Here is a 24,695-nt window from a genome sequence, read left to right as displayed (position 1 = left end):
CCTTTTTCTCACGTACCAGCTCTCTGTCTGGTTCTGTGACCACCCTCTCTGATGCATCAATCCATCACGCTAACTGAGACCAATCGATAGAATCTCAGGTCCCAATTAAACCTGCTCAGATTCCCTCGGTCATTTGTTAGTACAGGGGTCCCAGCGCAAAGTGTCAGTTTTCCATGTTCGGAAGTCCTGTGGACCACGTTCCGGTCCAGGGACAGGTGACAGGATCTCTCCAGATTCACAAGTGAGAAATGACTGGGGAAAAGGTAATGAGGGGCATAATGGAGTGAAGCTATTGCCCAACGAGAGTCAACGCTTTGAGCGCAGGACAGCAAACAGGGAAAAGACACATCTTCTTGATATTATTGCAGCGTGTACTGTGGAACAGCAGAGAGAAATTCTCCAACCAACAGAGCCCTCAGCACATTATATCAGTGACAAATGAAACAGCATTTCCCTTGCACTTCCTTCAATCGGGTCTGTTGTATTCACTGCTACCAACACGGCCTCCTCTACATTGGGGAGTCTGGGTGACCGCTTTGCAGAACACCTTCGCTCAGTCTGCAAGCAGGACCCAGACCTTCCTGTCGCTGCCATTTCAACTCACCGTCCTGCTCCCACGTCCACATGTCCGTCCTTAGCCTGCTGCAATATTGCAGTGAAGCCCAGCGCAAACTGAGGAACAGCACCTCATCTTCCGATTAGGCACGTTACAGCCTTCCGGGCTTAACATTAAGTTCAACAACTTCAGACTGTTAATTCTCTCCTCCATCTTCACCCCTTTGTTATTTTTTTAAAAAATTGATCCCAATGCACCCATCGCCCCCACCCCCCACAGGGCCACACAGCCATCTGTTCTTTAGTTTCACTTTCACAGAATGCTGACCTTTCAGTATTGTTTTCCTATCAACACATTCTTACCTATGTGCCACCATCGGCACCTTCTTTAGTCTTTAACACTGCCATTAACACTCCCTTTGTCTTGTATGACACCTTCACCTTATTGCCAACCTATCCCTGACCTTCTATTCTGCTGCACCTTCTCAAAACCCTCTCCAACTATATAATCCACCACTTTTCCCCCAGACCTGCTGAGTTTATCCAGCACTTTGTATATTAAAAGCATACCCCTAACTTTGCTTCACCCCCTCATTCCCTAACAGACATTCCAGGCCTTTAGAACCTAGAACATAGAACATACAGCACAGAACAGGCCCTTCGGCCCTCGATGTTGTGCCGAGCAATGATCACCCTACTCAAACCCACGTATCCACCCTATACCCGCAACCCAACAACCCCCCCCCTCTTAACCTTACTTTTTAGGACACTACGGGCAATTTAGCATGGCCAATCCACCTAACCCGCACATCTTTGGACTGTGGGAGGAAACCGGAGCACCCGGAGGAAACCCACGCACACACGGGGAGAACGTGTAGACTCCGCACAGACAGTGACCCAGCCGGGAACCGAACCTGGGACCCTGGAGCTGTGAAGCATTTATGCTAACCACTATGCTACCGTGCTGCCCACCCACACGCATTATTTATGCCTTAGCACCCACCATCTCCACCCCCTCCATTTCCCTATTCCTCACCCTCCACCACCTCTCCCCCTCCACTCCCCCTTCCTCACCACCTCCTCTCCCCTCCACTCCACTTCCCCTCCACTCCACTACCTCTCCCCTCCACTCCCCCTTCCTCACTCTCTTTCATGGGATCAGCCTCCCATACAAACCAGCAGTTGCCTCCACTCACGTGCGAGTTTGGTGTGAGTGGAGTCTGAAAGCCGGGTGCATGGATTAACCTGGTAGAAGCAGGTCTGAACTTGTGAATTCATTTGGAGATGTTAGGTTCCGCTTTGGATATGGTCCATGACACCTTTGAGAGAGGTTAAGATGCCCTGTGGGATTACTAAATGTAGGCATGAAAGTGCGGAAAGAAAGCATAAACTCCAAGCGTTAAGCCCTTTGGAATTGTCACAAACAACTGAAAAAATGGTCGGGATGAATTGATAATAGGAGCTGTCAAGCTATCAAGGAATTTCAAACTCTTGCCCTTGAACATTTTGAAATAATTTGTCTGGAGCATGAAAAATATTTGAATGCTTGCTATTTCGCTCTCTTTGTTGACATTACCCTTCAGTGCGCCATTACTGGATTAGCACATCCACGATTGATTTCACAAGTTCATTATCACAGTAGGGTACTTGCCATGTCACAGTTTGATTGACAGCTACAGGAGGTTATGGACCTTTGAGTGGGGGTATGAATTTTAATGCTCATTTTTATAAAAGAATTTAAATATAGTAAATGTTTTTTTAATGAATGGGCGTGTTTTTTTTTAAATAAAGCTGCACTAGACACTTGGACCTTTATTTTGTTTAATTTAAGCATGGGTCCTGAGGTATGCCCATGGTGAGTACTGGGTAAGTTGGCGTGGAAGATGTACGGGCAAAGGGTGGTGGATGGGGGAGTATGCATCAGCATGAATTGATACCAAGTTGGCATGGAGGTACAAAGGACCATAGGGATGGGTGGGGGTCATAGGTTGGTATGGCGAGTTTATGGGGTCATAAGTGGAATAGACAGAGAGACATGGTTTAGGAAGGATGGGACATGCGAAGCATAAGGGGGCTGCTAGAGATAAAGGCTGGAGGAATGGGGGGGGGGGGGGGGAATTGTTCTATGTTTTCATTGCTGATGCGCCAGAGGGAACCTACTGCCCATTTCACCCAGCACCTTTCACACGGGTATGAGGATCACCCAGCCTGACATCCAGGAATCCCCCCACCACTTTCTCCCAGGTCAGGGTCACAGACGCAGAAGTGAAAATCCAGGCCTTAGATTTCAGGCATCCCATGTCAGCATAAACCTCTCCAGATTTGCTGCGGAGTAAATCTCCCTGCCTCAAATCTGTCCAAATCACAGAATTATAGAATGGTACAGCACAGAAGGAGGCCTTTCTGTCCATCAAATCGGTGTCTGCTCTATCAGAGAATAATTCCATTTGTTCCATTTCTCCTCTCTTCTCCTCAGCCCATCCCGAGCCAACAGTGAGAGAAGACGGTCAGCCCATCGCACCGAGAAATATTCAAACCCAAATTTGAAAGGTCATTGTCTGGCCCATCGACCCCCAGCCCTCAGAATGGCCTTTAGCCAATCGGCCTGACGGATTGAAGTTTGATCAAAATCGGACTCAAAATAATTTCCCAACCTAAACCAAGAATCCAATCTTAAAAATAAGCTGCTCGCAAGTTGCAAATGCTGCATATGTATCCTTTGTAATACAAGTCTCTTTGAGCTGTTGTTGTCAGTGAGACTGACTTAGAAAAATGAAGGGTGGGGCAACATGATATTTAACATTCCCTACATTAAATACACTTTCAAAATATTTTAACGGCTCTAAGTCGCTTTGAGGGGTGGGGTGGGAGGTGTCCTGGGGTCGTGGAGGTGCTACAGAACTGCAATTTTTTCTTTTCTTTATTTACAACTGTACCTTCATCAAAGAATGCTTTGCCAGAATTTTAAGTGCCACATCATTAATTATTTAAATTTTTAATGATTCAGTGTTTGCCTGAGAGTTGACTCTGCAGAATTCTTGTGCATAATGCACTTGCCGCGCTGCGTTCTCCTGTGTAGGGCACTGTTCTGCTCACAGAGGTCCTCTCCGTAAATCAATCTGGTGTTGAATTATTCAATATATTGTGTGTTAGACATGGGACAATATTGTTTAAATCCCCATGGACTCTCGATATTTTATTTTTCTGTTCAATGCTCTTTTGGGCCCATGGGGAGAGCAACCAAATTCTACGAATGATACCGTGGGATACCATTCAGAGGCAGCCCATACACTCCGGACAGGGGTATATCGTGGAGTTAGCTACTTGGTCTGTTTTTTAACATCCCCCGACTCTGCCACTTCCCTATCCCCCACGTCCAATGGTTATTCTTGTAACTGCGCTGAGTGATTTTATTTTCATTCGTTCTTTCAAAGGATATTGGTGTTGTCTGTCAGCCCAACCCTAGTTGCCTTTGAGAAAGTGATGGTGAGGTCTCAAACCTCTACAATCCATGTGGTGTAGGTGCTCCCACTGTGCTGTTGGGGCTCCAGGATTTGGACCCAGCAACAGTGAGGATTTTAAGTAACTTGGGAGGGGAACCTCCAGGCGGTGGGGTTCCCAGGCATCTGCTGCTCTTGTCCTTCTAGATGGTAGAGGTCGTGCGTTTGGAAGTTGTGTAAGGAACCTTAAGTGAGTGCCTGCAGGGCATCTCGTCGATGATACGCACGGATGCTATTGTGCATTTGGAGGGTTTGCATGTTTTTGAAAGAGGTTGCTTTGTCCTGGATGGTGTTGAGCTTCTTGAGTGTTGTTGTAGCTGCGCTCATCCAGGCAAGTGGAGAGTATTCCACCATACTCCTGACTTGTGCTTTGTAGATTGGGGACAAGTTTTGGGGAGTCAGGAAGTGAGCTAATCTCCACAGGATTCCCAGCCTCAGATCTGCTCTTGTAGCCACAGCATTTATGTGGCTAGTCCAGTTCAGCATCTGGTCAACGGGAATCCCCAGGACGTTGATAGTGGGGTTACAGCCATGGTATGCCTTTGATGGGCGGCACGGTCGCATAGTGGTTAGCACTGTTGCTTCACTGCACCAGGATCCCAGGTTTGATTCCCAACTTGGGTCACTGACTGCGCGGAGTCTCCAGGTTCTCCCAGTATCTGCGTGGGTTTCCTCCGGGTGCTCCGGTTTCCTCCCGCAAGTAATGAAATATGCGCTTGTTGGGTGAATTGGACATTCTGAATTCTCCCTCACTGTACCCAAACAGGAGTCGGAATGTGGTGACTAGGGGCTTTTCACAGTAACTTCATTGCAGTGTTAACATGAGCCTACTTGCGACACGAATTAAGATTATTAGCAGCTAAAATGCATAAAGCAAGCTCCCCCCAACAGTAATGTGGGGCGGAATTCTCCCCTACCCGGCGGGGCGGGGGGGTCCCGGCGTAGCGGAGTGACGCCAACCACTCCGGCGTCGGGCCTCCCCAAAGGTGCAGAATTCTCCACACCTTTGGGGGCTAGGCCCGCGCCGGAGTGGTTGGCGCCACGCCGACTGATGCCAAAACCGGCGCCAGCGGCCTTTGACACCCGACGCCGGGGCTGGCTGAAGTGGTCGAGGTGGTTCAAACCACGGCGGTGGGAGAGGCCTCTCTGCGGCGAGACTTCGGCCCATCGCGGGCCGGAGAATCGCCGCAGGGGGCTCGCCGATCGGCGGGGCGTGATTCCCGCCCCGCCAATTCCGGGGTGACGGAGAATTCCGGCCACGACGGGGGCGGGATTTTCGCCGGTCCCGGGCGATTCTCCGACCCTGCGGGGGGGGGTCGGAGAATTTCGCCCATGATAAGAACCAGATCATCTGTTTTTAGTGATGCAGGTTAAGGAATATTGGTAAGGACACCGAGGAGAATTTCCCTTCTACTCTCCAAGCAGCACCATAGAGAGTGCAGAAAGGACCTCGGTTTAACATTGCACCTGAAAGACAGCACCTCTAACAGTGCAACGCTCCCTCAATACCTCACTGGAGCACCAGACTGAATTATGTGCTCCAGTCCCAGAAGGGGAGCTTGAACCCTGTGGCTTAGCGATCCATCTCTCTGCCTTGTGCACGGTGCACTGCTGAAGTTTTAAGTTGAGCTTTTGTAAATCTTGCCTGACGGCAGGGTTTAAAGTGATTCTCAGATCTATAATACCTTGAAACACTGTGTATATATCGGGGTGGATCCAAAGACTGTAACTTGCTAACCTTTTCAACTGAGCACCTCGCTGTACTGAAAGCAAAGTCATGATCGTTTCAAACTTGTTTTGAAGGATTAACATGATTATTCTAGTGGCTGCTGGGTGCTGAGCTTTCAAAACATAACTGAAAAGGTCACACATCATTTTGATCATAGTTTTATACTGAGCCAAGATTCTGATCTAATCAAGGGTCTGGTTAACTATATTCAAGAAGATCTGTTAAACAAAAACAACTCCTTTATATAGCACCCGAGTAAAACACCCCGAGGGGACTTCACTGGAACAACTGTCAAACAAAATTTGACATGAAGCCACAGAGGTATCAGGGCAGATGACCAATTGCTTGGCTAAAGACGTCGAAGCAGCTTAAGTGATATCTTAGCGGAGGAGAGACAAGCGGAGGGGTTCAGGGAGGACAATCCAGGGTCGGAGGCCCAGGCAGCTATCGGCACAGACGCCAATGGAAGAGCAAAGGAAACTGGAATTGTGCAGGGCGACAGAATTGGACCAGCACAGAGATATCGCAGGGTGGTAGGGTTGGGGAAGGTGAAGAGAAAATTCCCAGCGTTCCTGCCCAATTCTTGTTTCCCGGTGAAGTTTGTGCTGAGCTGGTGGAGGAATATCCGACTGTTGAACAACCCGGGCCTTTTCAGCCGTAACCTTGTAATGAAATCCCGAATCCCTGGAACCATTCTGATAAATCCCCTTTCACCCTCATTTCTAAAGTCTGGTGACCAGAGGTGAATGTGATTCTCCATTTATGGCCGATAATCGTGGCTTCAGCCGAGCTTCCCGGCTTTTTGCGCTCATTGCCTCTATTTTTGAAATGTAAGATCCCACATGCTTTGCAAACCACTCTCTCCATATGCCCCGTCACCTCCAAAGATCGATGCATTTGGGCAGCACCGTGGTTAGCACTGCTGCCTCACAGCACCAGGGACCCAGGTTTGATTCCGGCCTCGGGTGACTGTGCGGAGTTTGCATGTCCTCCCTGTGTCTGCGTGGGTTTCCTCCGGGTGCTCTAGTTTCCTCCCACAGTCCAAAGATGTGTAGGTTGGAAGGATTGGCCGTGATGAATTATATCCAACAGTTTAGGTGGGCTTGCAGTGATAGGGTTGGTGCAAACTCAATGGGCCGAATGGCCTCCTTCTGCACTGTATGGATTTGATGATTCTATTTGCACCCTCGGATTTCCCTGTCCCTGAACTGTTAAACCATTAAATCTACATTAGCTCCGTGCATCAATAGAGTTTCACACCTTCTGTCTGAGCAGGCCATTGTTCGATATCTGACCCATTATACTGCCCATATTCCAAATAGTATTTCTCTTTCTAAAGCAAAGCTACTTCTTTGAAAAGGTTTTGACAGATTTCCAATTTATTCAGAAGAAAGAAAGGGTTTAAAATGCATTCCGCACTCAGCACACAGCAGAGCGCGGCAGAGCGCGCGGCGGAGCGCGCGGCGGAGCGCGCGGCAGAGCGCACGGCAGAGTGCACGGCGGAGCGCACGGCGGAGCGCACGGCAGAGCGCACGGCAGAGCGCACGGCAGAGCGCACGGCGGAGAGCGCGGCTGGGCGCACGGCAGAGCGAATGGCAGAGCGCACGGCGGAGCGCACGGCGGAGCGCACGGCAGAGCGCACGGCAGAGTGCACGGCAGAGCGCGCGGCAGAGCGCACGGCAGAGCGCACGGCAGAGCGCGCGGCAGAGCGCACGGCAGAGCGCACGGCAGAGCGCGCGGCAGAGCGCACGGCAGAGTGCACGGCAGAGCGAATGGCAGAGCGCACGGCGGAGCGCACGGCAAAGCGCACGGCAAAGCGCACGGCTGGGCGCATGGCAGAGCGAATGGCAGAGCGCACGGCGGAGCGCACGGCAGAGAGCGCGGCAGAGAGCGCGGTTGGGCACACGGCAGAGCGCACGGCAGAGCGCACGGCAGAGTGCACGGCAGAACACTCGGAGGATGCAATGATTGTGCTGAAGGAGGAACTTGTATTTAGATAACAATTTTCACAACCTCTATCACAGCTACCAGAATCAACACGGCAGGAGGCCATTCAGCCCCCATTCCTGTGCTGGCTCCATGATAGAGACATGTCCCTTCAAGTCTGACTCCTGAACCCTCTCAGGCAACTTGCATTTCTGGTCTCAACGACTCCTCATCTATTGTCTAGTTCATTTGGCAATCACCTCAAATCCGTCTTCTCTGGTTACCGAGCCTCCTCCCAGTCCAGAAGCAGTACCAGAGGCTGGTTTAGCACACTGGGCTAAATCACTGGCTTTTAAAGCAGACCAAGGCAGGCCAGCAGCACGGTTCAATTCCCATACCAGCCTCCCCGAACAGGCGCCGGAATGTGGCAACTAGGGGCTTTTCACAGTAACTTCATTGAAGCCTACTCGTGACAATAAGCAATTTTCATTTCATTTTTCATTTCATTTCTATCGAAATCTGTTCTGTAAAGCAAGTATTAGTCTGCGCCATGCTGATTTTAAGATGGATTGAGAGCTGTGGGTTTATTTTCTTATTGTTTCATGGGAAATTGAGTAGGATTGTTGAAGGGGTAATTATAAGCAGTTCTTGTTGTGTGTGAAGTTAAAGAGTTTAATATTGTATTCATAAGAAAGTTTTGTTGTAAAAATACTAAACCCTATTTCTTTATAAACTCACTCCTGGAGTGAATCACTTTATCTGCACAGTCTTACAAATAAACTAAGATATTGGGGCTTTGGTCCAGTGTCTCAGCCACTGTTGGGGTCAGCTTCTCACTGATGGAAAGTACCACGGCTGCCAAGCCACATGCAGCAAGATCCCACAACCAGAACGATTGAAAGAAAAGATGCGATTGTTTTAATAGACCCTATAGTTACTGAAATGTATCAACCAAGATATTTCCCTCAAAGAACAAAGAAAAGTACAGCACAGGAACAGGCCCTTCGGCCCTCCAAGCCTGTGCCGACCATGCTGCCCATCTAAACTAAAATCTTCTACATTTCCGGGGTCCGTATCCCTCTATTCCCATCCTATTCATGTATTTGTCAAGATGCCCCTTAAACATCACTATCGTCCCTGCTTCCTCCACCTCCTCCGGCAGCAAGTTCCAGGCACTCACTACCCTCTGTGTAATAAACTTGCCTCGTACATCGCCTCTCAACATTGCCCCTTGCACCTTAAACCTATGCCCCCTAGTAATTGACTCCTCCAACCTGGGAAAACGTCTCTGACTATCCACTCTGTCTATGCCCTTCAATTTTGTAGACCTCAATCAGGTCGTCCCTCAACCTCCTTTGTTCCAGTGAGAACAAACCGAGTTTATTCAACATCTCCTCATAGCTAATGCCCTCCATACCAGGAAACATCCGGGTAAATCTCTTCTGCACCCTCTCTAAAGCCTCCACATCCTTCTGGTAGTGTGGCGACCAGAATTGAACACTATACTCCCAAGTGTGGCCTAACTAAGGTTCTATACAGCTGCAACATGACTTGCCAATTCTTATACTCAATGCCCCGGCCAATGAAGGCAAGCATGCCGTATGGTGAGCCTCCTCTGGGCTCAGCAATTCCTTCAAATCATGGTTGGGACTCGGCCCCTGAACCATCCTTTTTCCTCTGATCTTCCGACACTAATAAGCAAATCTGACGTCGAAAGTGTCCAAAGGCTCCCGATGACTCACTTGGTGAGAGCCCGGCCCCGTGTGGAATTGAGCTGCCTGTACAGGGCCTTGCGCCGGCTGTTGAGAGTGTGAAGACGAAGAGGGGACCACAGTGAGGGAGGCTGATGTCAGCTCTGCCTTCCACTGGTCACCATGCTCTGACACAGTGACAGGCAACAGGCGTTCGAGGAGATGTACCCGAGCAGGAACATCCTGTGATGGGGCCACGGGGTTAATGAAGCTATAAAATCACCAAGTTGTTGTTCTTAAGTTCACTCTCACATCCAGCAGTGCAGTAAGAAATTGGGAGACTTCATTTACTAAAGGAAGCCAAATGATGTAAGGGATGCTTAATAAATAATTTAAATAAAAGGCCTTGACACCTATCCCCAGCCTTTTAAAAATCAATTTTACAGCCTGTTTAATCCATTAGCATCTCCGATGTAAAGTTACTTTCCACATTTTAAGTTGGGACTTTAGTTAATCTTTAAATCGGCCACCACAAGAATTCTTTCCCACCCAACACTTAATCTGACGGAGTTTTTCATTTCAAACCCTGACAATTGGGACGCAGATGGACTTGCTTCGGAATTCCAATGTTTCCTTTTTATTAAAGCGATTAATGTCTCCAACTGCCCACCCCTCCCACCGCTGCTGTTGCCCTCTTGCTTTCCTCGAGCCCCAAAGTTGCTGAATGATTGTTCTTCAGTAACTCCCGTCACCGATGACTCTTTTCATGCCATATGGCCGAGCTATTCAACCACAGGGGCATCATAACGAAGCCTTATTCTGCACTCAGGCGAAACCACTGACGGGGATTGATACATGCAGCACAGAATGAGGCCATTGAGCCCATCGTGCATGTTGACCCTCTCTGTCCAATTAGCCTTGTTCAGCTGCTGAATCATGTTTCAGCATGTTTCTGTCTCCTCTGTAAATCACTGGGATTCACTGAAACACTGATGCCACCCAGGCTGGGTTCAGGTCAGCTGTCAAACCTGGGACATTCCTGGCCACAGAGCTCAGTTACTCCTAGTTCCAGCTCACTGACCCCGTGTAAGAGTTCGAATAATCTCATCGGCCAAAGAAGATTGAAGTATCCCAGGTCCTAATGATAAACCTCAATACTTTGGGCAGCACGGTAGCATGGTGGTTAGCATCAATGCTTCACAGCTCCAGGGTCCCAGGTTCGGTTCCCGGCTGGGTCACTGTCTGTGCGGAGTCTGCACGTCCTCCCCGTGTGTGCGTGGGTTTCCTCCGGGTGCTCCGGTTTCCTCCCACAGTCCAAAGATGTGCGGGTTAGGTGGATTGGCCATACTAAATTGCCCGTAGAGTCCTAAAAAGTAAGGTTAAGGGGGAGTTGTTCGTTACGGGTATAGGGTGGATACGTGAGTTTGAGTAGGGTGATCATTGCTCGGCACAACATCGAGGGCCGAAGGGCCTGTTCTGTGCTGTACTGTTCTAAATTCTAAACTTGCAAGTTAGTCACAGGATGGACCAGAGAATGAGGACACAACACCGTCTCAGACCCAAACATCTTCAGCTGCTTCATCAATGACTTCCCATCCATCATAAGGTCAGACGTGGGGATGTTTGCGGGTGACTGTACAATGTTCAGCACCATTCGCGACTCCTCAGATAATGAAGCAGTCCATGTCCAAATGCAGCAAGACCTGGACAATATCCAGGCTTGGGCTGACAAATGGCAAGTTACATTCATGCCACAAAAGTGCCAGGCAATGACCATCTCCAACAAGAGACTCTAACCAGCGCCCCATGACATTCAATGGGAATTACCATCGCTGAATCTCCGACTATCAACATCCTGGGGGTTACCATTGATCAGAACACAACCAGCCGTATAAATACTGTGGTTAAAAGAGCGGGGCAGGATTCTCCTGTACACTCCCCACCAGGTGGGTTTTTCTGTGCGGTCCGTCCTCTGGATCCATCATTCCGGCACTGGACAATGGGATTTCCCATTGTGTCCACCCCACGCTGTCAGGAAACCCGTCGGTGCGCTGTCAGGGACAGGAGGATCCCACTAATGGAGAATTCTGCAGCAGGTCAAAGGCTAGGAATCCTACGGTGAGTAACTCACCTCCTGACCTCCCAAAGCCTGTCCACCATCTACAAGTCACAAGTCAGGAGTGTGATGGAATACTCCCCACTTGCCTGGATGAGCGCAGCTCCAACAACACTCTAGAAATCATAGAATTCCTACAATGCAGAAGGAGGCCATTCAGCCCATCGGGTCTGTACCAACCCCCTGAAAGAGCTCCATACCCTAGCCCCAGCAACCCCATAACCGCCCCCCCCCCCCCTTAACCTGCAGATAGCTGGACACAAATGAACAATTTATCATGGCCAATCCACATAACCTGCATAACTTTGGACTGTGGGAGGAAACCGGAGCCACCCGGCGGAAACCCACGCAGACATGGTGAAAAAGTACAAACTCCACACAGTCTGTCACCCAAGGCCGGAATCGAACCTGGGTCCCTGGCATTGAGAGGTAGCAGTGCTAACCATTGTGCTGCCGTGCTGCCCTGGGAGAAGCTCAACACCATCCGGAACAAAACAGCCCACTTGATTGCTCCCCCCTTCCATAAATATTCACTCCCTCCACCACCGACGAACAGTGGCAGCCGTGTGTACCAACGACAAGATGCACTGCAGTAACTCACCAAGGTTCCTTACACAGCACCTTCCAAACCCACAACCTTTATCAACTAGAAGGGCAAGAGCAGCAGATACCTGGGAGCCCCACCACCTGGAGGTTCCCCTCCAAGTCATTCACCACCCTGACTGGGAAATATATCGGCCGCTTCGTTACTGTCGCTGGTACAACATCCCAGAACTTCCTCCCTAACAGCACAGTGGGTGTACCTACACCGCAGGGATTGCAGCGGTTCAAGAAGGCAGCTCACCACCACCTTCTGAAGGACAACGAGGGAAGAGCAATAAATGCTGGTCGAGCCAGCGACGGTCACATCCCGTAAAATGATTAAAAGAAACAAAGCTGGGGGTAAATAATCTGGTCTCGCCCACCATGGGAATCCCCGTGGGCGGGGGCGACAATCTGACCGATCATTTAAGGGTCCGTTGACCTCAGGCGGGAATTTCCAATCTCGGGCAGGAACGGTCAGATAATCCCGCCCCTTGCCGGTGAGATTAAGGAGACAGATAGTTCATACAACGGGAAGGAAAATGTAGAATGAAAACTTCAAGAGAGAAACCTGCTCATGTTTGCAATTCAGGAGAGTAAGAACTGGAGCTATGATGGAGGAGTTTGACAGATCCAATGAGGTGAGTTATCGCCTAACCACCAGGAATCGGTGAAGAGGGATATTTTCCAATCTCGTACGTTTATTTTTCCCAGATTAGGACCAGATGTCGGAACAGAGAGAACAAAATGGAAGCGCCAGAGTTTTAACTTCAACAAACAGCTGACATTAATCAAGGTCACAACTCACCACATTATCAGTTCGAGTTGCTCTGAGGTATTGATGTTCAATATGTAATGCCAGCCTCAACATTTATTGGGGGGGGGGAAGATCTATATTGCAGACTTGATGCTGTCATTCTGCAACACCTGTGATTTATTTATCTCATAACTCTGAGAATCTATGGTCAGGTGCGAACGGTAACAATAGCTCAAGAGCAAATGCAAGAGCCAATATTCTGCACTAACAGGAGTTGGCAATAACTGACCCATTCAAACGTGATGATGTCCATGTAGTAGACCTTTTTGGAAGAAAAAGACTTTTGTGAAACTATAGGGAATTGGGAGGGAAAAAAATGACCCCAAATGAGATTGTTTATTTTGGAAAGCGAATTAAAATTAAAATTTAGGAACGATGGGCATTTGATGCTGCTTTAGAAGTTCAATCCTTATTTGGTGTAAATACACTTCATCTAATTAGTAAATGCCTGTAATAACATATCATTGCAGATGGCAGTTTGAGAAAATTAATCATTGCTAAACAGTCAGGGCTTGTGGGCATAAATTCAATTCCTTGTTAAAGATGGAAATTTGTCTCAAATTGCTTTACTTAAGAATAAACGTCCAAAAAATATGGTCCTACATAGCTGCTAAATGTAAATGTGGACCAAATTAATGTTCCTATTTCCTATTCTCAGTAACATCGATGTTAAAAACATGAATGAAATGAATGAAAATCACTTATTGTCACAAGTAGGCTTCAAATGAAGTTACTGTGAAAAGCCCCTAGTCGCCACATTCCGGCACCTGTTCGGGGAGGCTGGTACCGGAATTGAACCTGCGCTGCTGGCCGGCCTTGGTCTGCTTTCAAAGCCAGCGATTTAGCCCTGTGCTAAACAGCATCTTGTGACTCAAGTCAATCACTTGCCCCTCTCAGGGGCAAATCTGTTGCGGGTTTTCCTCTCAGTGACTGTGGACACTGGTTGGCTCGTGAACGTACGATCCTTTTGCTTTCACTGAGCAGTCTATTTTGAATTGCCTCAACAAAATTGCAGGTGTCCCAAAGGCAAACAAAACACTAAAAAACGCCCCATGGATGAGTGAGGTGCAAGGCATTGCTGGGTGTGTCCGAGAACAGGGTTTTTCCAAAGTGTGGGTCGCGACCCATGGTTGGGTCGTGGGCTGGTGTCAGGAGGGTCATGGAGCGTTCGGTCGTGGCATTCCTGCGTTGGTCCCGATTGTAGGTGAAGTGCCCAGCGGCCGCTACCAGCATTCTATTGAGAATGGCGGCCACTGCCACCTTTTAATGAGAACTGAATGAGGCGGTGTACAATCTTCCAACCACAAGCAGCAGCAAGTCACACGCCCTGCACAGGCACAACATTAAGTTCCCTCTTTTGGTGCCAAATCTCAGAGGAGAGCTTCATCCATTTTCTAGCTGCTCACAAGCAAGATAATAATAATAATCTTTATTAGTGTCACAAGTACGCTTACATTAACACTGCAATGAAGTTACTGTAAAAATCCCCTAGTCGCCACATTCCGGCGCCTGTTCGGGTACACGGAGGGAGAATTCAGAATGTCCAATTCACCTAACAGCACGTCTTGCAGGACTTGTGGGAGGAAACCGGAGCACCCGGAGGAAACTCACGCAGACACAGGGAGAACGTGCAGACTCCCCACAGACAGTGACCCAAGTGAGAGTCGAACCTGGAACCCTGGAGCTGTGGAGCAACAGTGCTAAACACTGTGCTACTGTGCCACCCTTATGAGGACTCTGAAGACTAATATTTTTGTTTCAACAAAGAGATGGCAAGAGACACAAATAGGCATAATACCTATTGGACAGGATCTTGCATCTGAATCTGCTCGAGAGAGCTGCACACGAGAGTCCAGGGCAGTACAGAGCAGTGCTAGCTCTGTGCAGAACTCCAGGGCCTCTGGTTAACAGCCTACAAAGAAGAGACTTAACTCAGGAACAAAGCAGATGATTTTTTAAGGTATGGTTTTGTCAATTGTGTCAATGCAAATAAGGATGCAAAGCATATATGTGTTATATGCAGGGAAGTACTGGCAAATGAGAGAAGTTTCAGATTTTTAAAGAGAAGTGGTGAAGTTGAGACCCACAGAGTCATTATTAACTTATAGCTGACTCCAAATGAAAAGACTATGCTGCTGTAGCTGACCTGTGACAGCACATTAAAACACACCAGAAGACCATGAGGCTGTCAGCATTCTGGATTAGCATCTGCTAGGATAATCCAGTGCTGAGTAAAACAAGCGTTTTGTCACTATTGCCCTTCCTGATGACCTACAAGTGCGAGGTTGGATTTTCTGTTTTCACAAAGATGAAGATGGCACAAAGGAACTGGCTGAACTCAGCACCTGATATGTGCACTGCCCTCGACTCCTGTGAACCTGATTGGAGTGAGATCGTGAGGACCAAGCAGGCTCCCCTTTCATATTAAAAGTAAGCAAACATGGTGTGTGTTGCCAAGGCCAGCATAGGTTACAAAGGTCGGCCGGAATTGGTCCTGAAGGTTGGTCATTGGCAAAAGTAGGTCCTGAAATTGTTTTTTTTTAAAAAAACACTGGCCTCGAATATCCCAGAGAAGTTAATGTCTTCCATTTATTTGTGTTCAGTATGTTTTTAAGCACAAAATGAGCCATTCACAGGGGGTATCAGGGAGATCAGTCACGATCTCACTGAACTCGATGTGCCGAATTTCCTAATTCTGCTCCTGTGTCTTATGTTCCCAGAGTCGCAATTCCAGAAGATTCACCTGGAAACCCGGCCGTCACCATTTTACTGAGGAGGTGGGGGGTGGGGGTAACTGGAGTTGGGGGGTCACAGTCCACATCTCCATTGTTTATGGAGGCACATGACCATCTTTAGCTGCCTTCAGTTAGATTCAATTTTCATGAGCGGAATGTCCAAAACACAAGCTGTGGGTTGTAGACTTTTCAAGAGAATGTCTCTAGCTGCCAGAGTTGTTTGGTGAGGTATGGTATCCTTTTGGATAAAGCAAGCTTTCGGGATGGTTAAAGATGCCCTTTGCGGAAGGTCAGATGACCTTTTGGATTTTTAAAATCAAATATGAATATGCATAAAAGTAAATAAACTCACTGGAATTGCCAAGGTCTCAGGGAAGCTGTCAAGGCATTTAAATCTCAAAAAAGTCTGCAGTTTAAAAACAATAAGTGCTTGCAATTTCACTCTGCCTGAGGGTTATCAATTTTGGTCTTTTGCTGTATAACTGATTCCACAACTTATCATGCTGAGGTACCAGTCAGTTCAGTTTGATTATCAGCTCGAAGTGGTTATAAAGTTGTGGGACTATGAATACAAAACGCTTGTATTTTTGAAGGATTAAGTAGTTGAAGATAGTTAAATGTAGTGAATGGGTTTTCAATCAATGAGAGTGCTTGTTTTAAATTGTGAATTAATCCATTGGCACTTAAGAACTTAATTTCATCACAGCTTTGGTCTTGAAGTCTGATTACTGTTGATACTGGGTGGGTTGGCATGGACAAACTGGGCCGAAGGGTCTGTTTCCATGCTGTAAACATCTATGAGATGATGTAAGGATGCTGGGTGGGCATGGCATGGTTTGGCACTAAGTTGGCTCAGGTGCTATAAAAGGGCCATGGGGTGGGTGAAAGGGCATGGGTAGCATGGAGGATATGAAAGGTTATTCGGGAGCGGATGGAGAGTCACCGGTTAGCAAAGATGGGCTGTGGGAAGTGAGTAGGAGAATGAGGAGAGGGGGGTGAGCACTGGAGGGACTGATATACTATTTGTTACAGATGGACAAAATACAAGATCACCAAGGCAGGCGTTTTGTATAGTCCGCCCACCACAGCCCTGTGGATGCCAAACTTTCTGGGCACAGAGTGTCCAATGGCTCAGGCCCAAAATCCAACTTTCCGGGGTTCGGTATTTCCTCCCGAGTTGGGTTTGCGGAGACGGGAATTTTCCCAACTCTGCAACTTGAGCCTTGCGGTCTGTGACTTTCACCAGGAGTGGAACCATTCCCGGACAGCCTCAGATATTAGCTCCTACATCATGCACAATGCACATGAATTGATTTATCCGTCCACAAAGGGAGTGAATGGGAAGGGGTATCCCTGTGCAAAGGGAGTGAATGGGAAGGGGTTTGATCGATTGAGAGTCTATGAAATGGGAGCAAATGGAAAAAAAGATTAATCCATTGGAGTTGTACACAAAGGGAGGGATTCAATTCATTCATCTCGTACCTGATGAAAGTGAGTGGGGCCTGGAATTTTATCCGCAGGTACAATGCTTGCGCGCTATATTCAACCAAAGCAAAACCCCATACAATTCAAGGAAAATACAGTCCTCAACCATGACATCATTACTTCAGGCAAACATTTCAGAGTTATTGATTTGCTTTGATCAAAAATCAATCCAGTTATGCAGTCTGAAGCACACAGAAGATTGCATTATGAGTTTGGCACAAATACCAGCCATTAGGACTTAACAGAATTATGGAGCAATGTGTTTCTATTCTTAGTCCACCTTGGAAATGCAAGTCCCTTTAAAGCAGCATTTATTGGAATTATTTTGTATTTAATACAGCATTGTTGTTGTTCTGAAGATTAGAAATGATTAACTGATTTTCTACCATATCTTTATCTGTGCTGCTATGTGGAAATTCTGTCACTACATCATGACTGAAGTCTTCCTCAAATTTTAATTGGATTTTTTTCCCTCTTTATCTCATTTTTTTCCTTGTGATAATTTTTCTACCTTTTCCAAGTTAACTCTTTACTGCAATGATGTGATATTTCTCCAATTTGTGCTGTTTTGTTTTGTTCATCCATGGGATGTGAGCATCGCTGGCTAGGCCCAGGATTTATTGCCCATCCCTAATTGCCTCTTAACAAGGTGGTGGTCAGTGGCCTTCTTGAAGCGCTGCGGTCCCAGTGGTGTAGGTACACCCACTGTGCTGTTAGAGGAGGGAGTTCCAGGTGTTTGATCCAGCGATAGTGAAGGAATGGCCGATATATTTCCAAATCAGGGTGGTGAGTGACTTAGAGGGGAACCTCCAGGTGATGGGGTTCCCAGGTATCTGCTGCTCTTGTCCTAATCCTGATGGTAGCAGTCATGAGTTTGGAAGGTGCTGCCTAAGGAGCTCTGGTAGGTTCCTGCAATTCATCTTGGAGATGGTACCCATGGCTGCCTTTGTGCATTGATGGTGTTGAGTTTCTTGAGTGTTGTTGGAGCTGCACTCATCCAGGCAAATGGAGAGTATTCCATTACATTCCTGACTTGTGCCTTAGAGATGGTAGTCAGGCTTTGGTGGGGTCAGGAGGTAGTTACTCACTGTAGGATTTCTCGCCTCGGACCTGCTCTTGTAGCCACAGTATTTATATGGCTAGTCCAGTTCAGTTTCTGATCAATGGTAGCCACCAGGATGTTGATAGTGCAATTTCCTCACACGCATTCCTCAAAAAGCAAAGACTTGAATCTGAATACTTAAAATGCTTCTAGAATCTGTAATTTCTCAATGTAAAGCTATCCAGAATAATAAGAAGTTGTATGTTTTGTCTTGGGGTCAGGGTCTTGATGGGTTTTCTTTTGGGGTTTTCCCGTTACTCTCAGGATGCTACAACACAACATGATTTGTAAAAATCACACTTGTTTATTTACAGATCTATATGCACCTCAATACACAAGGCCCTACTTGCGATTCTCACCAGATCGGAGTCATGTGACGTTGCAGCACAGTTACATCATTGGTTACTCCACATATCCCTTTACTCTACATTGTACAGAATCTTTAATATCGCAAAAATATCCCCAAAGGCACCTCAATGGGCTGTAAACCAGTCAAAGTATAACATTTAGCCACATAAGTAGGTATTAGGACAGATGCCCAGAAACTTGGACAAAGAGTTTGGATTTTAAGGAGCTTCATAAAGGAGGGGAGAGAGAGGCAGAGAGGTTTAGGGAGTGAATTCCAGAACTTGGGTCCCCCAGAGAACTAAAGGCACGGCTGCCATATCGGAGCCACTAAAATCAGGGATGTTCAAGAAGCCAAAGTTGGAGGAATGCAGAGATCCCGCAGGTTAGGGGTGGGGGTTGTAGGAATGGAGAAGATTACAGCAATAGCGAGGGTAAGGCCATGATGCAATTTGAAAATAGAGTTGAGGGTTGTATCATCAAGGTGTTTCCAGGTCAAGAGCAAATGTAGGTCAGCGAGAGGAGGAGTGGTGGGTAAATGAGGCTGGCTGCGAGTTAGGATTCAAGCAACCGAGTTTTGGATGAGCTGGAGTTTAAATCAAGAGGAAGAATGGAGATAGGCGAGGAAAACATTGGAATAATCACGTCAAAATGTAACAAAGGCATGAATTGATGGTTTCAGCAGTCGATCAGCTGGTGGAACAGAGCCAGGCCATGTTACAGAGCTGGAAGTAAGTGGGCTTGAGGGTTCTTAAAAACTCATTTGAGAGAGGTGGCCATCGCTGGCTAGCCAGCATTCATTTCCCATCCCTAATTGTCCCTTGAGAAGGTGGTAGTGAGCTGCCTTGTTGAGCCGCTGCAGTCTGTGCAGTGTAGGTACACGCATTGCGCTGTTGGGGAGCGAGTTCCAGGTTTCTGACCCAACGAGAAGGAACGGTGAAGTAGACATGCGGTTAGCGGCATCTCAGCTGAAAATATGACACAAAGATTGCAAACGGTTTATTCCAGCTTCAAATCATTGCCCAGGAGAGGGATGTAGTTTTGGACAAGGTAACGAGTTTATGATGGAGCCCGAAGGCAACAGCTTCAGTTTTCACATTATTTAATTGGAAGAAACTTCTGCTCATCCCATACTAATGTCAGACAAGTGGTCTGACAATGTAGAGACCATGGCGGGGCTGAGAGAGATGGTGGTGATGGAGTACTACTTCTAGCCAGTGCAGATGTGGAACCTGATTTGTTCTCCAGACAAGAAGTTTGGAGAAGGGTGGGGGCAGAGGTAAAGTTGTGGGAGCAGGAAGAGAAGCTGTTTTAGGCGATTCCCTAGGTATAACTGAATAATTAATTGTCTCCCAGTGCGCTCATGATATATAACATACAAGACTATGGAAAATGGGATTGAAATAGATGGGTACTTGATGGCCAATACAGACAGGAGGGGCCAAAGGTCCTGCCTCTGTGCTGTGATGCATGTGACACTAACAAGGTCACATTTATTGACCAATTTTTTTACAATTAGGGGAGTTGCTGAATCACGTCTGGGGATGCCAAGAGTTGACTATAATCATGTGCGCTGGTCACATGTAAGCCTGGGACTCAAGGTAATACGATATAGGAGCATAATTAGGCCATTCAGCCCATCGAGTCTGCTCCACCATTCTGCCATGGCTGATACGTTCCTCATCTGCTCCCTACAATGTTACCAAGAGCTGGATTGCAAAACTAGCCGGAGCATCTCCTCCGTAGATCACATGACCTCGGAGCGGGAATCGGCAGTTTAGCTTCCCGAGCCCAACACCCTCAATGTGATCATGGCTGATCCCATTTTGGCCTCAACTCCATTATCCTGCCTGTTCTCCATAATCCTTCAACCCATTACCAATGAAAAATCTGTCTAACACCTCCTTAAATTTACTCACTGTCCCAGCATCCCCCACACCCTGGAGTAGTGAATTCCACAGATTCACAACCCTTTGGGAGAAGTGGTTTCTCCTCAAATCTGTTTTAAATTTGCTCCCTCTTATTCTAAGATTATGACCTCTCGTTTTAGAATGCCCCACAAGAGGAAGCATCAGCTCCACATCTACTTGATCAGTTAGCTTTGTAAAAACAATCCAGCAACTTTCCTAACTTTTGGGTGGGATTAGAGGAGCTTGGCAAATTGACGAGGTGGGATTGGAATACCTTGACCCTGGCTATACCCGCCATATAGTGACATGACAATCATTCCCCACCCGGCCAGCCAAGTGGATTTTCTCCCATTCGTGCATCATGGATTATGTTTGATTACAGGTCTCATGTTGGGATAAAACCTTAATCTTCAATTCGCCCACTGAGAGAGTCCGTAATTCCTGTCAATGACCCTCGCTCTGATGCTTCGTGCACCTGACACAATAATGGAGATATAAATACCTTCTCTTTAATCTATGCTGGGCAGCCAAGTATGAATTATATGACAAATCTAAATAATATGTTCAAGAAAATCAAAGGTTGTCAAGTTGAGGGGTTTGTTAGTGGATGCGTGCGATTGGAAGATTAAAAGTGCATTGTGAGGTTACTACTTGTTACAAACTGCAGAGTGACTACATTTATAATAATTGTTATGTGGAAAATAAACCCCCAACATTTAATAGCAGAGGACTGACTCAGTAACAGGACACGATGGGTGGTGGTTACTGGGTTGATCAGACTGGGAGGTGATTTCCAATGCAGTCCCCCAGGGATCCGGTTTGGGTCCATTGCAGTTTCAACTGATCCCAGACCTGGATGTATGGAGCAGTGAGTGGTTTAAAGTTTGCATGTGATACAAAACCTGGCAACAGATGAGAAGACAAGCCCAGAGTTTGGATGCATAGTGAAATAGGCAGGTGCATGGCAAGGAAGAGTTCAACACGGAGCTTTGTGAAGCGTTAGGGAGGAATAATATTGAAAGACTGTGTATGATTAGTGGTATGATTTTGAAAAACGACAATGAACAGAAACACCTTGGTGCCCATTTTACACAAATTTTTGAAGATGACACGGGCAAATTAATATGGTGGCTAAAAAACAATTGGAACAATTAAACACACAAGTTCACAGATGACACAAAATTTGGCATGATAACTAACGAGGAGGAAAGCTGGGAGTGCAGAACATTTCCTGGTTCCCCGGTGTCACATTGAATAATGATGTACTGGGGTGTCCCCCTCAGAAGTTCCCACATAAGGGTTTACTCGGCAATTGCACAGAGGCGCAAACTTACCCTGGAGACACACACACACCAAGTTCAGGTCAGCGCACTATAGGAAGGATGCAATTGCACTAGAAAGGGTGCAGAGGAGATTCACCAGGATGTTGCCTGGGCTGGAGTGTTTCAGCTATGAAGAGAGGCTGGTTAGGCTGGGGTTGTTCTCCTTACAGCAGAGAAGGCGGAGGGGGACCTTATTGAGGTGTATAAAATTATGAGGGACAGATAGGCTGGAGCAGAAGGTGCTTTTCCCCTTAGTAAAGGGGTCAATAACCAGGGGGAAGAGATTAAGATAAAGGAGCAGGAGGTTTAGAGTGGATAAGAGGACAAACCTTTTCACCCAGAGGGTGGTGGGAGTCTGGAACTCTCTGCCTGAAAGGGTGGTAGAGGCAGGAACCCTCAACATTTGAGAAACATTTAGATGAGCGTTTGAAATACCACAGCGCACAAGACTACAGACCAAGTGCTGGAAAATGGGCTTAGAGTAGATAGATGGCCGACACTGACACGATGGACCGAAGGGCCTCTTTCTAGAACATAGAACAGTACAGCACAGAACAGGCCCTTCGGCCCTCGATGTTGTGCCGAGCAATGATCACCCTACTCAAACCCACGTATCCACCCTATACCCGTAACCCAACAACCCCCCCTTAACCTTACTTTTTAGGACACTACGGGCAATTTAGCATGGCCAATCCACCTAACCCGCACATCTTTGGACTGTGGGAGGAAACCGGAGCACCCGGAGGAAACCCACGCACACACGGGGAGGACGTGCAAACTCCGCACAGACAGTGACCCAGTCGGGTATCGAACCTCGGACCCTGGAGCTGTGAAGCGTTTATGCTAACCACCATGCTACTGTGCTGCCCCTGTGCTGTAAAACGCTATGGCTCTTTTACACTTGAGTTTACAAATAAAGGAATCAAATATAAAATAACCAAGATCATGTTAGAACTTTAGAAATCTTTCGTTAGGACTGAGCTGGAGTATAATGGATCATTCTGGGCCCCGCACTGTAGGAAAGAGCCAAAGGTCTTTGAAAAGGTTCAGAAGAGTTATACCAGAATGTTGCCAGATGTGAAGAAGTTCAGGGGCAAGGAGTGATTGGAAATGTTGGGCCTCTTCTCTGTTGAACAAGGAGGTTGAAGAATTAGAGGTCTTCAAGACATTAAGAGGTTTGGATTAGTAGATAAGGAAAAGCTATTCCACCTGGTGAGTGAGTCAGAGGTAATAGATTTAAAATCATTGACAGAAGTATTAAAGAGGGTTGCCCTGCAAGACTTGGGGTCAATGGGATTTCTTCAAAGTTTTTGACAATCCCATTTTGAAACAAGCGTTTTCTTTTAATCTGATTTTTACTCATGCTGGGAGATGAAGCTGCTTTAGATACAATGCTCTTTCTTATGAACAGCACTCGGCACCCCTGTGGGCAGAGACGGACAGAGGATTGAGGCACAGAGGAAGATGGTGTGACTGATAAATTTGACAAAAAGAGAGTATGTTGTTCCTCAATTGGACAAAGATTAAAAACGTGTTTTTCTGCCTTTTGCTTCAAGGACTAGATAGCCAACTATAAAAGATCAGGGCTAGGTAAGATGAGAACTGAGAGTGCTTCCGCTCGAGAAGCTCGTATAGGCAAGGAAACATCAGCGCTGAAATTGTTTTTCTGGTTCAAGGTTGGACTTGAGGTTCATCTGGATGAAACTGACCCAAGGAGGGCAAAACCCAGAAGATGGTCATGGCCTTGTGTGAGCAGGGCGGGGGGTGGGTGGTGTTGTTATGGGTAGAGGAAGGGGAACCACCCACAATATAACTGCCTAGCAACAACCCCAGTTGAGAGGGGATTGGAGAAATATACGTGTCACCCGTGTCTGACATTCTGAAAGGGACATGGGCATCAACATTGAGTGACACTTTTCGCGCTATTTAAACATCAGGAGCTGGTCAATGCGATGATCAAAGAACAAACAAAGAACATTACAGCACAAGAACAGGCCCTTCGGCCCTCCCAGCCTCCGCCGATCCAGATCCTTTATCTAAACCTGTCATCTATTTTCCAAGGATCTACTTCTCTCTGTTCCCTGCCCATTCCTATATCTGTCCAGATGCATCTTAAATGATGCTATCGTGCCCGCCTTTACCACCTCCGCCGTCAAAGCGTTCCAGGCACCCACCACCCTCTGCGTAAAAAATCGTTCCACGCACATCTCCCTTAAACTTTCCCCCTCTCACCTTGAAATCGTGACCCCTTGTAACTGACACCCCCACTCTTGGAAAAAACTTGTTGCTATCCACCCTGTCCATACCTCTCATAATTTTGTAGACCTCAATCAGGTCCCCCCTCAACCTCCGTCTTTCCAACAAAAACAATCCTAATCTACTCAACCTTTCTTCATAGCTAGCACCCTCCATACCAGGCAACATCCTGGTGAACCTCCTCTGCACCCTCTCTAAAGCATCCACATCCTTCTGGTAATGTGGTGACCAGAACTGCACGCAGCATTCCAAATGTGGCCGAACCAAAGTCCTATACAACTGTAACATGACCTGCCAACTCTTGTACTCAATACCCTGTCCGATGAAGGCAAGCATGCTGTATGCCTTCTTGACCACTCTATCGACCTGCGTTGCCACCTTCAGGGTACAATGGACCTCAACTCCCAGATCTCTCCATCAATTTTCCCCAGGACTCTTCCATTGACCGTATAGTCTGCTCTTGAATTAGATCTTCCAAAATGCATCACGCCACATTTGCATGGATTGAACTCCATCTGCTATTTCTCTGCCCAACTCTCCAATCTATCTATATTTTGCTGTATTCTCTGACAGTCCTCCTCAATATCTGCAACTCCACCAATCATAGTATCATCTGCAAACTTG

The 24,695-nt window shown here is 47.2% G+C and overlaps 2 protein-coding genes across 3 annotated transcripts in view; one reads left to right on the top strand and one right to left on the bottom strand.

Moving 5' to 3' along the window:
- The window catches only part of LOC119957911 (leucine-rich repeat and fibronectin type III domain-containing protein 1-like protein), a 259,286-nt gene that overhangs the window by 216,684 nt on the left and 17,907 nt on the right, over nt 1-24,695 (bottom strand). The window lies entirely within an intron of this gene.
- Nucleotides 7,191-7,784, top strand: LOC119957723 (uncharacterized protein CG45076-like). The gene has a single exon (XM_038785801.1). The coding sequence runs from the start codon at nt 7,191-7,193 to the stop codon at nt 7,782-7,784; it is 594 nt and encodes a 197-aa protein (XP_038641729.1).

The sequence above is a fragment of the Scyliorhinus canicula genome, chromosome 27, assembly GCF_902713615.1.
Source record: "Scyliorhinus canicula chromosome 27, sScyCan1.1, whole genome shotgun sequence".
In the NCBI taxonomy this organism is placed as follows: Eukaryota; Metazoa; Chordata; class Chondrichthyes; order Carcharhiniformes; family Scyliorhinidae; genus Scyliorhinus; species Scyliorhinus canicula.
The sequence above is the reverse complement of the archived record's forward strand: the minus strand, read 5'-3'. Positions and strand labels throughout refer to the sequence as shown.

What these genes read in the sequence shown, in the direction of transcription:
- LOC119957723 (XM_038785801.1), top strand. Translation starts at nt 7,191, where the DNA reads ATGCATTCCGCACTCAGCACACAGCAGAGCGCGGCAGAGCGCGCGGCG.